Consider the following 17,281-nt stretch of genomic DNA (forward strand, 5'->3'; position numbering starts at 1 on the left):
CAACCGATCCGCGGCATCACAGATGACTACCGGAGAAGACAAGGCGAGAGGGGAAGCATATCTAGGGACAGCGTCGCTCGTATCGCCGACGTTCGCTTGGAAAACGAGAATGAGGCGCAAACGGGTATCCTAGAGAGCTCTGCTAGATATCGCGTTCTCTAACAGCCGATTCAGTTCCCTATCGAAGGGGGGGATGAGCCTGCTCCCTCGAGGGGATCGCCGTTCGGTGAAGGCCCCCCGAGACCCGCGGGGTAAACGCGCCGGTCGCTCTGCTCGGTCCTTCAAGCGAGCAATTTTCGTGTGGCTACACGCTGCGTTCTACCGTCAAAATTCAGTGGCGGGGCTCCGGACACCCAGCGTCAGCGGCTTTGCACCTGCTACCGGGCGACAGGGTCATCACAGCGTCTTCCGCCGGGCGGCAGACCCGGTCTGTGCGCGAAAAAAGGGCAGTTTTTGGCTGTCGTTCAGCGGCACACTTCCAGGAGGACAGTGACGACAGAGCGGGTTTCATCCCACTTTCTGGAAAACGGAGATTCGGGTCGTTTGCCTGCGTCGTCGCGTCCGGACGACTTCCTCTCTCTCTCCAAAGCCCCGAGGGGCCGTCGCATGTCGTCGCGGGTTACCCCGGAAACGGCGTGCACGCACCACGGTGGACTCCGCCGCCGCCAGCAAAAGGATTTTCTTGTGTGCGCCGAAGATTTCTCGGTAAAGTTCGGCGGCGGAGAGCCACGGAGGCGGAGGTTGGTCGCGGGGTCGCGAGGCGGCGGGACGTCGTGGGGTGCCTCTAGCCCCTGCTGCGCCGCCGCACCAGGCGGCGGTGTTGCGACGGGGAGAAAGAGGAGAACGGAGGGGAGGGGGGAGGAGGAAGACGACACGCCCCGCCACAGGGGAACGTTCGCCTTTTTTTGTGCGCGAGGGGCTCGGGTGGGAACGGGCACGGTGTTTGCATCCTCTGCGCAACGTCGCTCTGCCTTTCTGTCTATTCCCTCCGGTCAGCGACACAGCGCGTGCGCGAGGCAAGAAGGATCAGGGCGCGAGAAGGCGCAGAGGCAAAGGAGAACGAGAGGGCGACGAGAGCGAGGAGAGGGAGGAGAGCGAGGAGAGCTAGGAGAGCTAGGAGAGCGAGGAGGGGAGAGAGGACGCAGTGCAGCGTATGCGAAGAGGGCGTGACAGCAGAGCACGGGGTCGTGAGAGAGAGAAGGGTGGGAGCACCGCGCGCGAAGGCGCCTGGGGGGATGGATGATGGATGGCGCGCGCGCATGGGTTGTCGGATGATGATTGATGCAGCCTGGCGTCGCGCGCGTGGCGGGCGCCGCCTCCTCTTTCGGCCTGCGCGCGCTCTCTCTCCTGCTCCTTCTCTTCGTGTCTCTCCTCATCCACTCTTGATCTTTTCCTCGGGTTCTGAAGGACCGTGTACGCCGTGGGGCTTCTTGTCCGCCCGTCCCATCACGACATCGTGATTCTTCTCGGCCGACGTTTTCGAGCTCGACTGTTGTCTCGCTCGGCACGCCCTTTCGAAAACGCCTTCTCCTTCCCGTCGCCCGCGCATCGTTTCCCCACGCCGGCGCTCCTGTCCGCCTCTACAACCCCCAGCAGCTCGCTCTCTCGAGGCGTTCGGAGAGAGTTTCGCGAGTTTCGCGCGTTCGAGTAGGAAGCGCTCGCCGTCCGCTCGCGACCCACGCGGAATTTCCCTTTCTCAGGGCAATTCCCACCCGTTTCGTGCGCCAAAATGGACAACAACGAGGACAAGCAGCAACAGGGAGTCGGCGGAGCCGCGGCGCCTGTACCGGCCGCCAACGACGAGGTGATTGAGACCAACTACGACGAAGTGGTCGACTCGTTCGATGCCTTGAAGCTGAACGAAAGTCTGCTGCGTGGGATCTACTCGTACGGTTTCGAAAAACCGTCTGCGATTCAGCAGCGCGGCATCAAGCCCATCCTCGACAGACATGACACGATCGGTCAGGCTCAGTCTGGAACCGGTAAAACCGCCACCTTCGCGATTGCCGCCCTCCAGCTGATCGACTACAACGTGAACAACTGCCAGGTGCTCATTCTCGCCCCGACCCGTGAACTGGCACAGCAGATTCAAAAGGTGAGGGAAGAGGAGGAGGGCGGACTGGAGACTCTCGCGCGCATGCCGCGCCGCCGCATTTGGGTCGCCGCCGAACAAGTGGGAACCCGCTGCGGCGCACTTCAACCATATATCTCTGGAGGGGCGCGATCCACGCAGGATGACGGCCGGCCTCCCTCCTCGCCCTCCTGTGTCCACGACCTGCCTGCCCTCGGTCCCGTGATCGGCTTCTCTCTGCCCCTGTCACTAAACTGCGGTTGAGGGCGATCGGAGAGGTCGCCTGGCGTCTGATGAAAAGGGAGTCAGTCTCCGGCGGTGTAGCGCCCTCGGGGGGGGGGGGGGGGGGGGTCGAGTGTCTCCGTGGCTAGGACCTCTGGCCTTTCGTTGCCTTCCAGTACCTGCTGACCCTCTTTTTGGCTTCACTTCTGCAGCAGCCCCGCATGCGGTTCCGACCTGGGGCGTGGGTGGTGCCCTGTCTCGAGGCGTGTGGAGACCGCGCGTCGTCCGTTTTTGGTCTATCTCATCCGAGCTTGCTGCGTGTTTGTGTGGCGTGTTGTTCAGGTCGTGTTGGCTCTCGGCGACTACCTGCAGGTGCGTTGCCACGCGTGCGTCGGAGGCACTGTCGTTCGCGATGACATTGCCAAGCTGAAGGCAGGGGTCCACATGGTTGTCGGTACCCCCGGGCGTGTGCATGACATGATGGAAAAGCGTCACCTGCGCGTCGACGACATGAAGCTCTTCATCATGGACGAGGCCGACGAGATGCTGTCGCGCGGATTCAAGTCTCAGATCTACGACGTCTTCAAGAAGCTCCCCCCTGATGTGCAGGTTGCTCTCTTCAGCGCCACCATGCCGCAGGACATCCTGGAGCTGACCACCAAGTTCATGCGCGACCCGAAGCGTATCCTCGTCAAGAACGACGAACTGACCCTAGAGGGTATTCGCCAGTTTTACGTCGCCGTCGAGAAGGAGGACTGGAAGCTCGAGACGCTCTGCGATCTCTACGAGACTCTGACTATCACCCAGGTAAGTTACACAGAGAACAGTCGAGGAGAGCTCCAGCGTCCCGGGGGGGGGGGGGGGGGGGGGGGTCTCAGGCGTCATCAACGTGGATGAGCACGCGCGGCTTTGCTCTGGGTGGGGGAATGGGGGGAAGGCCGAAGGAGGAAAGAACGAAGTAGGGAAGGCGACATCTGTGTACTGTCGACGGCGCTACCGGCCCTGAGGAGGCATTTTCTCATTCAAGGGCGTGTGTGTTTGGGCTGTTGCCTCTTCAGGCGATTATCTACTGCAACACCCGCAGAAAGGTCGATTTCTTGACGAGCAAGATGTCCGAGCGCGACTTCACTGTCTCGTCGATGCACGGTGACATGGACCAGAAGAGCCGTGAGATGATTATGCGCGAGTTCCGCTCGGGCTCGACTCGTGTCCTGATTACCACCGATCTGTTGGCTCGCGGTATCGACGTGCAGCAGGTGTCTCTCGTCATTAACTACGACTTGCCTGCGACGAAGGAGAACTACATTCACCGCATCGGTCGCTCGGGTCGTTTCGGTAGGAAGGGTGTGGCAATCAACTTCGTGACCTCCAGCGATGTGGAACAGCTCAAGGAGATTGAGAAGCACTACAACACTCAGATCGAGGAGATGCCCATGGAAGTCGCCGAGTTCTTCTAAGCGAATTCCCTGAAAGGAATGACAGTCGTCTTCTGCGGGCGGCAGCGTGCGCGCCTGCGCCATAGTCAGTGATGGGGTGGCGGGGCCGCGCGTGCTGCTGCCGACCTCGTCGTCGTATACACGGTTCTCTGTTCTACGGGTCGGTCGTCCCGTTGCGGCGGGCGTCTTCCGTGTTTTCCAAGAGCGAGGGAGAGAGACGCATCATCACGCGCTGAGAGAAGAAGAGGCGTGGGGGGAACCGGGAGGAAGTCAAAGTCGTGGTTTCAGCCGCAGACCAGAAGGGCTAAGTCATTTTTTGGCCGTGTTTACATGTTCTCTAGACGCGTATATCCGTATAAGACACAGGCTTGCATGATGCAGCAGCGTGCAGTTGGCGTGGTTTTTTTACTTCCTTCGCCCATGTCTCTTCTCTGTTGTCACATTGCCTTCCTCCTTCCCGGTTTCACGCATGTAGTTCATGCCGTGACCCAGGCGCTCTGCTGAGAAGGTGATGTTGCCTCACACAAGCGTGTTTCACACGGTCAGGACGTGGATTTTGCTCCTTCCCAGTGATGGGCTTCCGTCCCTCTATATTGTTTTTTCGCACAGGAACCTCATCTGACTCTTGTTTCCATTCACTATGCCGATATAGGAAGCACAGGCGTCGTCCTCTTCACCTACCTCCCTATCGGTTGTTGTCGGCTCCTCTCTCTTGCTCCTTATTCGTATTTGACGTCCCGAGACGCATTCCCACCCTTCTCAAACCCCGAGAAGCACGCGAGGAAAACGTCCAACAAGGCAGTAGTCGTATTGTCTGTGGCATCTTGACATTCACTGCATTATGGCCTCAGGTTCGGTGTGTCAACCAGAGCGAGAGGAGTAAAGGATTCCACGAGGAAACCGTAGGCTTCCGTTGAAGGAAGATACAGCAGATCTTCCGGCAGTGAGTCTCCGCTGCAGTCAGTTGTGACCCACCGACCGGGACAGGCTTTCTCATCACATTTACACTACAGCCCCGCAAAAGCACCTTACCGCTCAGCCGTAATCTCGGTGAACCTGGGTGTAGCATTCCATGACGGTGTTACATGAATACATGATCGTGGAGGGCAGTAGATGCGGCGAAAGTGCCATTCCCTCGACAGCGAGAAAGAGTTGCCTTCGATTGCTACCGAAACGGGTCGCCGACGGGCGACAAACAAGACAGCCTTCGGGCGAGGGCTTACGGGACACAACACACGGGATGTGGGAGTTCCACGGTTGCACACGCATTGGCAGCTCATGCAGTGGTGTTAATTTGAGGCAGATTGCTTCGTTTTAGACAAGCGGCTCGGAATGAGCGGTTACCGTGTTGTTTCAAAACTCGTAATCCTACAGATCAGCGCTCTAGTTTTTTGCCAGTGCCGCGGTACGTGTTGTTACGTAGTGCCTCTGCTGACCGTTCCCGTCTCCATTTGGTCGCTGGAATGTAGCCGCCTTTGACGATACCTCCAATCCCCCCTCCCCCCCGTGAAAGGGCTGCCGCTACGGGCACCGGCCGCAGTGGCTGGGGGAGTAGCGAACCATTAGGAAACCACTCTTTGCCCTCTACCAAACCGTCGGCGGTGTTGCCTACATCAGCTGGGCATGTTGGAGTGTTTTCGAACTTGTACGCCATAATATATCTCCTTCCTGTGCCGACTAGACCCGAGCGGATACACGCGCTCTGCGACAGGAGGGACTCACACGCCAAAAAAGGAACGACACACTCAACCTGCGTGTAATGCACCACCCCCGATAACCCCAATCTTGGCTTAAACTCGTTTGTCCATACCCTCCTTCGAATACGCACTGACGTGCTACCCATCACAAATGTACGTCCTCTTGCACCTTTTTGGCGGCCCGCTACACAGCAAGCATCCCCGAGAAGTTTACGATCTCCCGCGTGCGTGTGTCGGGCTAATATCCTTATACGCGGACGGGGCGGCGTTACGCCCTCGCGCGTAGCGCAACCGCGGAACCCGTGGCAGGACATGCGCGTGGATAGGGTTGACATGGAATAGATGCACAGCGTCTCCGAATATATTTCAGCTAGAACCAGGATAAGTCACAAGTTGTAGTCAGGCTGGAGATACAATGCCACGCGTCGTCCCCCAGCAATAGGGGTCAGGCTGGCCGCGACAGTCGACCTCATGAAGATGCGTGTAGAGGTAAGTGCGTGACGCAAGAGGCGTGATATTACGAGCTGTCCTCTAATCAAACGGTGCAAGAGCACAGTGCTTTTTTCCAAAAACTCCCGAAAATAAGGGTACGGGAGCGCAACTGGAGGGAAAAATGCCCATGAGTGGTCCTGATATCGCCTCATTCCGGCTTTCACATTACGGGGAAGACATGTACATGTTCTTGGCAATCGTGTGCGAGCTCGGTGGCCTTTTCATGTCAGGTGTGCGTAGCATACCCGTGGGGAGTGCCTTTGCATGTCTAAATCCATAGAACAAGTACGCTTTCAATCAGCTTACAAGCATATATATGTGGCCTTGAAGAAATACGTTACTGTCACTCTCCGGGGTCGCAAGGCACGCATACGAAGTGCGCCCCGAAGTAGGAGCAACCTACCACACACAAAAAAAATGAATCATTCGTAATTTACTGGATCAACGCGAACAGGCGGGCCTGAGATAGAAACGCTAACGAGTCCTTTGTGTACATGCTGTACCGATCCTCTCAGGAGCGGTCGTCCACTATTTGCCCCTGGGCTCCATATACAGTGCCTTTACTTGAATACGCGTCACATGATTTCTGTCTTAATTTACAGCCACGGGGATACAGACGCCGGATGCTGTTCGTCGCACCCTTCACAATCTGGGCCAGACATTGAGTCGGTCGACTGCACATCCACATGGAATTGCAGTGCCGGCCCCCCCTCCCCCCTGTTTTGTAACATACGCCCATATATTGCAGATATATGGGCGTAGTAATCGCCGTTCCCGTTAGGTTGGCGACGGTCACACCCGGAGGATAGGTGCGCGGTTTGCATAGCAGGGCCGTGTCCTTACGAGAGAAGACTCAATCGTGGGAGAAAATTGTTAGCTTGGTGCACGCTAGCGAGGCGAGTGTGTCGATACGCATTTGTTTCGTCGCGCGACGTAGCGCTAATGTTTCGGGCTGTTCAGGTGCGGACAGAGATATCTCATATCTAGCTCAAGGTTTGCTGTAACTGCTCTTGGGATGTGACTGGAAGCCGGGAGAGCCAGTGTGGGTCTGTCGAAGATAGCAAATTTGAATTCACGTAATTATAGAGATGATCTCTTTGTACAAGAGGTCTGCGCTTTCAGCACATGCCGTTTCCCACATGACTGAATCTTGTTTCACTATGGGGGGAGAACGCCGTTTGAGGCCACCGAGAAAACTCAGAGTGACGCGGAAAAGACATACTGACTGTGTTTTTAAAGGGAAACATCCCCAGGTACGCTGCCTCAATCCCCCGTCGGATTCCGGCCGAGGCCCGAAAACACGTTCTGCTTCCCCCCCACCCCCCCCCCCCCCCCCCCGCCTTGTCCTCAGCGGACCCCATGGCAGCGCGTCCCTCTGATACACAGAACAAAGAAATCCTAATTTAAACTCTGCGACGTGGACCTCACATACCGGATGGCACCCATGCAAATAACCAGGCCCTTGTATAGAGCGGTTTTGGGCAATGAGCGAATACAAATGACTGCGTGCATGCACACATACAGCGCGAGAAGGTAACAGGGGAACGACACACACTGTTGTGAAAGGTGAACGAACTTGCATGGAGGGAGGGAAACTACATGATGAACACACAATAACGGGTGGCGCAGAAACAAGAAGATGAACAGAAAAGCGATACCCTTTGCCGACAAAAAAGAAACGAAAGGCTGCCCCTATCGTAAACTCATCGCGCGGGACGCAGTGTTCGTACACTTGCTTGGCACAGCGGGGCAACAGAGAAATACGGGAAGACATCGCACCACATACCAAAATACTTTCTCTGTTTTCTTCCGAAACTGCATGCATACAGACTCTGTGCCCTTCCCTCAGGGATCCGTCGACACGAGAAAACGCTTTCCGGCCGTTTTCCCAAGCTGTCCGGATTCACTGTTGCGACACAGCGCGAAAGAAATCAATACAACTGTGACACCAAGATGCAGACTGGCTCTCGCGCTTGGCTTGGATCACGCACCCACACAAAAAGAATGTCTGCTTGATGAAAAAACCGAAAAAACACTGTTTCTGCAGCTGCTTCCTTCTCTGATCTCACTCTGTTTGTGTCCCTTCCCGTTTTCTCAGAAAGAGCACCCCGAAGTACCGCCGCATACGTAACTGGCAGTCCCGCTGCGGTTCCCGCTGTCGTCTCCCCCCTGTGACACTTCTTTCTCTCTCAACTTTTGCACCTGGCTCAACTCCTACACCACACACTGTATAGGCGCACGGAAACGTTCCCCTCATCACACCCACTTTTTGGAGGAGACCGAGTCTCGCACCGGCCCCGGCGTAGCCAAGATGAGCTCCGCGCTGAAAAACGAGCACAGTGGGAGAGGAAAGACTGACTCGAGACTCACTCGGTCTTTCCGCTCGCAAAACTAAGAGCGACGACTGTGGATCCAGCTTCTCCTCCACCGACGGGGTGGAAACGCTGGGAGAGTTACATACGCACGGTTTATACGCGCAATTCTGTACGTTGTCCGAAATGTCGAGAATTCGAGGGTATTGCCGAGAGTTTGAGAGCAAGAACTTGCACAGTCTCCAGCGTTATTGTCGCAAAGCAGACGGAGAATCTTGCTTCCAGAGAAGACACTGAAGGGAGGAGAGGAGGTAGAGGAGGCGGGGCGGGCCCTCGGTCGGAAGCAGTAAGCGGAAGACACTACTCCAACACCGGATCACCAAAAAACCGAGACGTAAAAATGAGATACGTGAACCACATACCTGGTGTACGAATTATATGCTACATGCAGGGAAACTCGAGAGTCGGACGGCGAATCATTTGAGCACTCGAAATAAAACAAACAGCGACCGCGAGAGACGCCATGCACTCACTCCCAGCTCCTCTCCGCGGATCCATTCTTGTTTCAGTCTCCGCCTCTTCGAGTTCACGACTTTATGCCTCATAACGGACCGCCGCGACGACCACGCTCGAGTCACACGCACACGACCCCTGGCGTTCAACATATATGATTCGTATGTATATATATGAACAGTACATGCATTTGTATACGTGGGAAGGATGGATGTAAGCGGGACTTGGCAGAATGACGAATGGGATGCACGGAGAGTTTTGAGACACGGCGCCACACCACAAGAGCAAGTGAGTGCACCGAGACGTCTTGTCTCGGCACCCAGAGGGAAAAACATGCTAGCGCATCATCACGAAACCTCAGCCTTTAGCTAGCGTCCTCCATGGAGAAGCGCCCGCGACACACGAAAAAACGACGCATCCACTATGAAGTTTATGGAAGGCCTGCGAAGCGCCCATGTCACATTCAGTCTCCGAACTACCGGCACATAGACACGATTGAGTTCAGAGGCAGACACAAAAAAATGGAACCCAGCACGCGACGGTGCAACTTTCATACGCCAACCACACTCGCGTATTTTACCTCATCGTGAACAGACGCGCAGAAAACGAATCAAAAACTATCCACATCCGGCTGCACACACACGCGGATGTGTACGTACAGCCACACTAGCACGATGTCGACGCGAGTAAAACGATTTCTACGGATGAGTTACATGTTTTAAATACGCTCCGGGGCCTCTGCAGCCGACGTAGACAGACATCTCTGCGCAGGGAACGGAGGACAAGAGACACAAGTACACCTCGCCTGCGTTTCCGCGTCGGGCCCCAAACTCGTGCCTTCAGACCAGGGCGTTCGTTTCGAGTCCCCCTGCGTCCGCGACCTGCCCTCCGGCTACCCTTCACACTGAGGCCGCCTTTCGCGCCGTTTTCGTCTGCCTCCCTCGACGCATTCGCGTGACTCAGCGCCCCTCCTCACGCTCCCTCCAGCGGGGCCCCGGCACCGTCCGCCGCGACTGTCGAATGCTGCACTCGAGAGTTGCGCCTCGGCGAGTTTGCCTGGGTGCGCGAAGCGGCTGACTTGAGAGTTTCCGCGCTTGCTAGCAAAGCCTTTGTTTGCTACACCGTGCTGCAGAAACGCGCGCGGCCCTGCGAAACCAAACGTCTCGGGCTGCGCACTCTCAGTAGCGTCCCGATGAGCCGTTTTTCTCTTGACGCCCCGGACCCCCGGGTTACAGCCGCGCTTCACCGGACGCTTCGCTCCGCGCCCTGCGCCGAGTCCCTCTTTCTCTCTGCGCGCCTTCACGGGCCCCAGGCTCTCTGCGGAGAACTCGAAGTCGTCCTCATCGCTGCCTCCCCGCCCGCGCTCGCCCTTCTGCGCCGGCGCGACCGCGGCGAGTCGCTTGAGTTCCTTGGTGACCGCCATGACTGTGGCCTTCGCCTGCTGCTCAGATACAGCCCGGCCGCGGAGCTCGGGGTGCGACAGGCCGGAAGCGAGTTCGTACAGCGACGGCGCTTGCGCGCCCGAGGCAGAGGCCGCGTCGGCGCGGGACGGCGCCTCGAAGCCGTAGAAGGCCTGCAGCAGCGGGAGGTCGCGCAGGTTCGAGTTCATTGCCTCGCGCTCGGCGACTTCGCGCTGCTGCCCCAAGTGGTTAGCGAGGCGCATAAGCAGGGCGGCAGGGAGATCCTGGGACTCGCGCTGCGCCTGCAGCGCGAGCGTCGCGGCGAGGAAAGGCGAGCGGTTGCGGGTGCAGGCGGCGATCAGCGCGGTATACACGTACCCGTCCATTTCGAAGTTGAAGCGCCGCGGGAGCTCCAGGGCGAGCTCGAGGGCACGCGCCAAGTCGCCGCACTTCCCGTACAGCTTCACGCACTGACACAGCGTGTAGCTGCTGGGCTTCACGTTGTTCTGCAGCATATGACGCAGCAGCGACTCTGCCAGCGCCACGTTCCGGCGCGTCGCGGCGCCCTGAATCAACGTGTTGTAGACGATCGCATCGGGGGCGATGCGCGCCTCGCGCTGCATCTGCTCAAACACGCCGAGCGCGGCGTCCAGCGCGTGCTGGTTCGGCAGACAGCACAACCCCTTGATCACGGTGCTGTACGTGATCAAGTCCGGCTTCGCGTGCGGGTGACTCTGCATGTCTTTGAAGAGCTCGAGGGCGTCGGCGACTTGCCCCGAGCGGATGCAAAGGTGCAGAAGCGAGTTGAAGGAAATCGTGTTGAGCACCTGCGCGTAGCAATCCTTCTCGCCTCCATCCTTCGCGGTCTGCCGGTCTCGGCTCGCCGCAGCGCCGGCCTCCTCCCTGGCGTGGGCACCGCGTGCCCCGCTCCCCGCCTTCTTGTCGCCGTTTCTCGCGCTCTCTTTGCGCGACTCCGCGCCACCCGACGCCTCTCCGCTCGCGTGCTCAGAGTCCACCACTCTCCGCGCCTTCAGGCGCCGGTACGCGCCCAGCGCCAACTCCAGGCCCCGCCCGCGGAAACGCGCAAGGCCCTTGATCAGGATGGAAAACAGCACCGCGCCCGCCGACCCAGCCTCGACAGTCGATTCAAACAGCTGCACCGCCTCCGCAACCAAGCCGTTGCTCTACAAACAGCCGCACACACCCCAAACACACGCCCGACGGGGTCAAACGCACGACGACAGACAAGCGCACACGACCCCGGCGCATGCGGAGGACGAGGGCGACGCGGGGAACCTCCGCACACGCGACTAGGGCCGCACCGACACTGACTGCGCGACCTCAGTGAAGAAGCAGACCAAGAAGGTACGCGGGACTGGGCGTTAGACAATACAGGACGGCGGAGAAAGTCAAAGAGTCGCTCTTACCGTTAGGCAGTCAATCATGCAGCCCAGTGTGTAGTTGGTCAGCTCCACGCCGTTGCACTGCTGCTCGCGCCAGAGCTCCCATACCTGCAGACGCCACAGAAGAAAACGAAGACACGGTCGAGTTCCGCACACGCACATCTGGCGCAACACGCACTGCAAATATATACATATATATACATATATATATACACATATATTTGCAGAGAAAAGCGCAACTCTGCAGAGAATCGATCGCAGAGAAGACTGCAGCACTCACTCGCGTGATGTTGCCGAGCTTCCCGTATGCCTTGATCAGGGTGCCATACGCGTGTGCATTCGGCTTCAAGCCCGACTTCTCAAATCGGCTGAGGAGAACTTCGAGACGTTCGAGGTCGCTCAGGCGCGCGCAGGCGTCAACGCAAGTACTCAGCAGGACGAGATCTTCGCAGACGTCAATCTGAAAAAGTAAATGAGGAAGAAGATAAGACATGAGCGTCCGCGCGCCAGATTCAAGACCGCTGCAACTCGACATCGCGCGCACAGACGCAGCTCTCTGGGGCGACCTCCAGGCGTGAGCTTCGCAAAGAGACACTAACGTAAACCGCTCCTACGTTACGCCCTAGCAGCGCCTCCACGTGGGTAACTCCGAGAGGCGCCGTGGCGGGGGGGAGGGGGAGGGGGATTCGTAACTTTGTTTCTGCGTATGTACCTGATCCATCAGTCGGAAGGCCCGCAGCATGTGCTGGCGACTCTGCCCCGGCTGCAGCGACTTGATGATGGAGCTGATGGTGAACTTGTCAGGCTGAAAAACAAGAAACGCACATCGGAAAGGAACCCACGACCTGACAAAAAAGATGCAGTGGACGAGTGGACGCGGTGAGCGGCGAGACGTCCGACGCCCACCCCCGCACGCGACCCAATTCAAAGAAAAAAACAAACTCTTGCATCAACACTCCAGGCAGAAGCGCCACTACTTTGGCAGCCGCTTGGGCGACCGCCGTATCCCTCTCAGCCTTCGAACGCCTGATACCTCGTGCCTCACCGGATTAAACCGGTGCTCACAGCTGATATCCTGGCGCTTGCCCCCTTCCCGCGAACTCATCAACGCGACTGCGCGCGGGACAGGAATCCAAAATTGTCTCTCACCGAGAGGTTGGCCTTTCGAATGCGGTCTATGTACTCCCAGGCTTTGTCGAGTTTGCCTTCGCTGACTGCGGCGTTGACGAGGAGGTTGAAGGTGACCTCGTCGGGGGCGATGCGATTCCGCCGTTCCTTGATCGCACTCGGCTCCCCGCAACCCTCCATCCGCGCGAGGATCTGCTCGGCGAGATGCAGCTGGCCGCTCGTCGTGAAACTCTTGATCAGCGTGTTGTAGGTGACCAGGTCGGCGCATCCCGTTGACTCCATGAAGGAAAACAACCGATCTGTTCCCAGGACACAACACACGCACACAAGCCGTACACCTTCGCTCCTCTTCCACATGCACAGAAGGCCACAACGACGACCCCCCCGGAGAGGGGGGGGGGCGGCCTGAGCCGCGCGTCGGCTGCTACTTTTCTCTAGTGCCCCGCCGCGGCGGGCAGGGCGCCTCGCGCCGCTCGGATTGACTGCCTCCCCCGCTGTTGCTTCCCATCCCCCCACTCCGCTTTCTGCGCACGGGTTTCCTGCGGGTCTCACCGGTCATGGCGCGGTCGTTGGCGGACACGCAGACGAGGAGGACGTAGTTGAGGAGCTGGGTGTCCGGGGCGACGCGACCCTCGGCATGAAGGCGCTCCAGCACGCGAATGGCGCCGCGACTGTCTTTCGTGCGATGACACTCGCGCACCAGCGCCATGTAGTGCTGAAGCGCCACGCGCTGCTTCGCGCTGTGCGTCTGCGTCGAACCCGCCGCCGCGCCTGGCTCCTCCCGCTCGCTCTTGCTGTCCGCGGGAGCCGACGAGGACGGCCCTCGAGGAGGCGCTGCCTGCGGCGTCGCGCAAGGGGGCGACAGCGCTGCGGGGGGGACGGCCTGCGAGGCCGAGACGCCAGCGCACTCGTCCGCTGTCTCTTCGTCATCGGGGAGCACGAAGCGCGAAGCAGACGAGGCGTCCTCCTCGCAGAAGATCGCCTCCTCGTGCTGCTGCAGCGCGTCTCCCTCGGCCGCCGCCTTCTCTCCGCCGAGCGCGACCTTGGGGCTCGCCTCCAGCATTCCGGCGCCCTCCAGCGCCAACACGCCGCTCTGCGTCTGCGCGGCGTCAAGCGCCTCCAGGGGACAGCAAGGCGCGGGGGGGAGGGGGAACGGCGGCAGCGACAAGGCAGAGGGGATGAACTCGCCGAAGCCCTGCTCGCCGTCGCTCTCTGCCGCACTCTCCAGAACCGCGGGGAAGCAGCCCCAGGGATCGTGCCTCTCCGCGCCGCCCTCCGCCTCCTCTGCGCCCTCCTCCGGCGCCGGCATCGCAATTGGATTCACTCCGCCGACTGCGCTGACGCTCTCGCCCGTTTGAAGATTGTCCGCCGCAGAGACGACCAGCGACGACGGCACCACGCCCGAAAACAGCGGGACTGGAGCCAATGACGCACACAGGGACGGGGCGGCTAGAGGCGGAGACAGGCGCGCCGGCGCCGCCGCGGCGCGCGCATACGGCAAGAGCGACGGCAGGAAAGAATCCGAAGTTGCTGACAACCCGCCGCCCCGAGCTGCGTTGGTCTCCTCGGCACCCCAAACAAGCGACGCGGCCTCCTCTTCCGGCAGCGTGTCTCCAATCGGGAGCCCACACAAGGCTGGAGAAGCGGCTACATCGGAGACCAGGACACTGCCTCCGTGACAGCAGGTTTCCTCCTCTCCTTCCTCTCCCTTCTCCGAAAGACTCACAGCCGCTTCTTCCCTCACGCTCTCGTCATTCTTCCGCCCCTCCGCACTGGGTTCGGTCTCGACGGGTTCGTCAGACCCCTGCGCGACAGTGGCGAGCTCCGCCTCTCCCGTCTCTCGCTCCGCTGGCTCTTCTTTTTCCTCCGCTTCTTGCCCCTCCGCCGCACTCTGCGCAACCGCTGCAGCTTCTACGTCGGCTTCCATGCGTGGCTCAGCGGCACCCAGCAGATTATCCTCTAGACTCGCTGGCAGTCGCTCACTTTCCGCATCTGCCTCTCCCTCTGCGGCTGCGCGCTCTCCAGCGTCCTTCGTCTCCGCGGCGGCGCTCTCGATGCCGGCGGCCTCGACTGCCTGAAACACTGGCGCACACGCAGTCTCCGCCGACTCTGCGAAGAAAAGCGAGGCGCAGGACGACCGCGATGAGGGCAGAAACGACAAACTCGGGGCGCGCGCTACGTCGTCCTCGATGTCCAGCGAACTCTCCACTCCCCCCTGCCCCAGCAGCACAGACGCAAAAGAGATCGTTGCCCCCTGCGCCCGATCGCCCTCACACGCAGGTTCTTGCATATCGCCCGCCGCACTCGACTGCGGCGCTTCTTCCCGCTCGCGCGCTTCTGTCGCCTCTGAAGCCGGGACCGGAGGAGACGACAAGTCAGACTGGGAGATCGCTTGTGCGCTGCCATCCTCCCCTTGCCGAGCTTCGCCGTCATCCACAGCCGTCTGCGCGAGGCCCAACTCTGCTTCGCTCTCCCGTTCTTGCACGACCTCACTAGTCGCTTCTTGTGCGGCAGCTTCACAGGGCACGTCCTCCGCGACCGCGGCTTCGGTCTCAGCTGCCACTTCTTCAGAGATGACGCTCCCCGTCGGCGACGAAACATCACCGCTCACACAAGTAGACGAAGAAGCGGACGCACTCGGAGTCGTGCTCGGACTCGCGAGCCCCTCTTCTGTCTCCGTCTCTTCTTCCGTTTCAGACGTTCCGCTGGCGACCTGCAGCGCTTCCGTTTCCGGGTCGGCCTCTTCCGGCTGAACGCTCGCGTCGACAACTGCGTGCACGGGCTCCACAATCGCCGCGTTCGCGCCAGCCTCCGCCTGATTCGCTTCTTCGCCTTCACTGTCTCCAGCGGGCTCCTCACCGCAGCTGGCGACCGGCAGGGAGACGACCAGCGCCACAGTCTCGATGCACTCGCTGACGGCGCACGCCGCTCTCTCCTCGCACAATAGTTTCTTTTCTTCACCGTCTCTCTCCTCGCCTACCTCCGCCGCGCCCGCGCCGTTGTCCCCACCCACACTCTCTCTGCTCTCGGGAAGCCGCGCATGGGGCTGCTCTGTCGCCGACTCCTCGCGAGGCTGCAGCCGGTGTCCCTTTTCAAGTGCGCCTTCGGCGCAGCCGGCTGCGGCTCCAGAGCCCTTGGCGCCGCTCCGGGCGCCGTCGGCGGAAATGCACAGCCCAATGAAGGCCCAAAGGAGGAGAAGTAGTAGCAGAAGCACAAAGTCGATCGCGATCGGGGCGCGGTACTGCAGACACGCCGAGAGGAGCGACGCGAAGACGACAAACACGAGGAAATTCGGGAAAAACCACTGAATCAAATGTTGAATGCGGCGAGGCAAAAGATTGCGAAAGGCGCGGCGGAGAATGCCGGCGTCCGCGAGGAAGACGAAGAGCTGCTTCTTCTGCTCGGTTGCCATCGCCAAGAACGACGACTCGACTGCGTCTTCCGCGCCGTCGCCTCTCGCGCTCGCTCCGCAGAACTCTCCCTCGCCGCAGACTCTGTCCCCGAGCTCCACCGAAGACGCGCAGGGGACTGCCGAAGAAAACTGGGGGAACAAGGACGCCGAGGGTCGCAGCTCCACCTCTCCACTCTTTGGAGACACGACCCCTGCTCCAGCGGCATGCAGTCCTTTCGACGAATCCTGCGCAACACCCCCCCTTCCACACCCGCCGCTCGCCTTGAGAGCTTGCTCATCATGACTCGCCGCCACACTCCCCCCCCTCTCCAGTCGCACTCCGGTGAACGCGCCCGCGCCACTGTCCCCCCTCACACTCTCTCGGCTCTCAAGCCGTGTGTGGAGCTCCTCTGCACATCTCTCGCTCTGCAGCCTCGTCTCGACCTTCTCCTTCTTAAGCGAGGAGGCGCCTTGCTCCCCGGGAGCGCGCTGCGTCCTTGCGGCGAAGCCCGCAGGGTAGGCGGCCTCCGACTTGACGACGCGCGGCTTCTTGGCGCCGCCCCCTCCCAACTCCGCGTCGGCGCGAATCACACAGGACCTCGGAGCCTGCGAGGGCGAACCCGTTTTGGAGCGGCGCTTGGCGCAGTATGGCGTGAAGAGCGAGCCCGCGGGCGCCGGCGACGGCGCCGACAAGCGCGGGAAGTTGGGCAGGAGCGGGCAGATGTAGTACGGGAGGAGGACGATGGAGAGATGCAGAGAGGAGGTGACGCGGCGCTCCGTCCAGCGACCCGGGAAGCCCTTTGGAGTACTCATCAGCCCCGCGTCAGGGTCGGCGGCTCCCCGGCTCGCGCCCACTGCGCAGTGCGGCGGCGAGACATCGCGCGCGGCACGAAATCCCTTCTTTGCACAGTCTGGCCGCGAAGAGCCCGATCTGCATGCGTCGGGCCCGAGGACCGAGAGGTCCCCGCAGGACTCCCGCCCGCGCGTCGGGCGGCGGCGCAGCCGGCTCCAAAAGTTTTTCCCGTTCTCGAGGAATTTCGAATCCATTCTCCGCGGGCGACACGCGACTCCAGCTTCCGCAGCGGCAGACGCAGCAGCGAGCACCCGAACCGCGGAGCGGCTCACCAACCTACAAAAAACAGGAGACGGCCCCAGCAGAGGCTGGGCGGGGGACGCGCTCGAGCGACTCAGGTTGTTCTGTGTGATTCGCGCTGGG

At 60.2% G+C, this 17,281-nt stretch overlaps 2 protein-coding genes across 2 annotated transcripts; one reads left to right on the plus strand and one right to left on the minus strand.

The window, feature by feature from the left end:
- Positions 1-1,729: 1,729 nt before the first annotated feature.
- On the plus strand, positions 1,730-3,750 carry BESB_029310 (putative eukaryotic initiation factor-4A; the record flags this gene model as incomplete). Its single annotated transcript, XM_029361605.1, has 3 exons — positions 1,730-2,095; positions 2,636-3,100; positions 3,352-3,750. 3 exons carry the CDS (start codon positions 1,730-1,732, stop codon positions 3,748-3,750), a joined length of 1,230 nt encoding a protein of 409 aa, XP_029215505.1.
- Positions 3,751-9,635: 5,885 nt separating this feature from the next.
- BESB_029320 (pentatricopeptide repeat domain-containing protein) lies at positions 9,636-16,878 on the minus strand (the record flags this gene model as incomplete). The annotated part of the gene is made up of 6 exons (XM_029361606.1): positions 9,636-11,327; positions 11,571-11,654; positions 11,827-12,006; positions 12,259-12,351; positions 12,696-12,973; positions 13,227-16,878. The coding sequence occupies 6 exons, from the start codon at positions 16,876-16,878 to the stop codon at positions 9,636-9,638; spliced, it is 5,979 nt and encodes a 1,992-aa protein (XP_029215506.1).
- Positions 16,879-17,281: the final 403 nt, after the last annotated feature.

This window comes from Besnoitia besnoiti, assembly GCF_002563875.1.
Source record: "Besnoitia besnoiti strain Bb-Ger1 chromosome Unknown contig00015, whole genome shotgun sequence".
Lineage (NCBI taxonomy): Eukaryota > Apicomplexa > Conoidasida > Eucoccidiorida > Sarcocystidae > Besnoitia > Besnoitia besnoiti.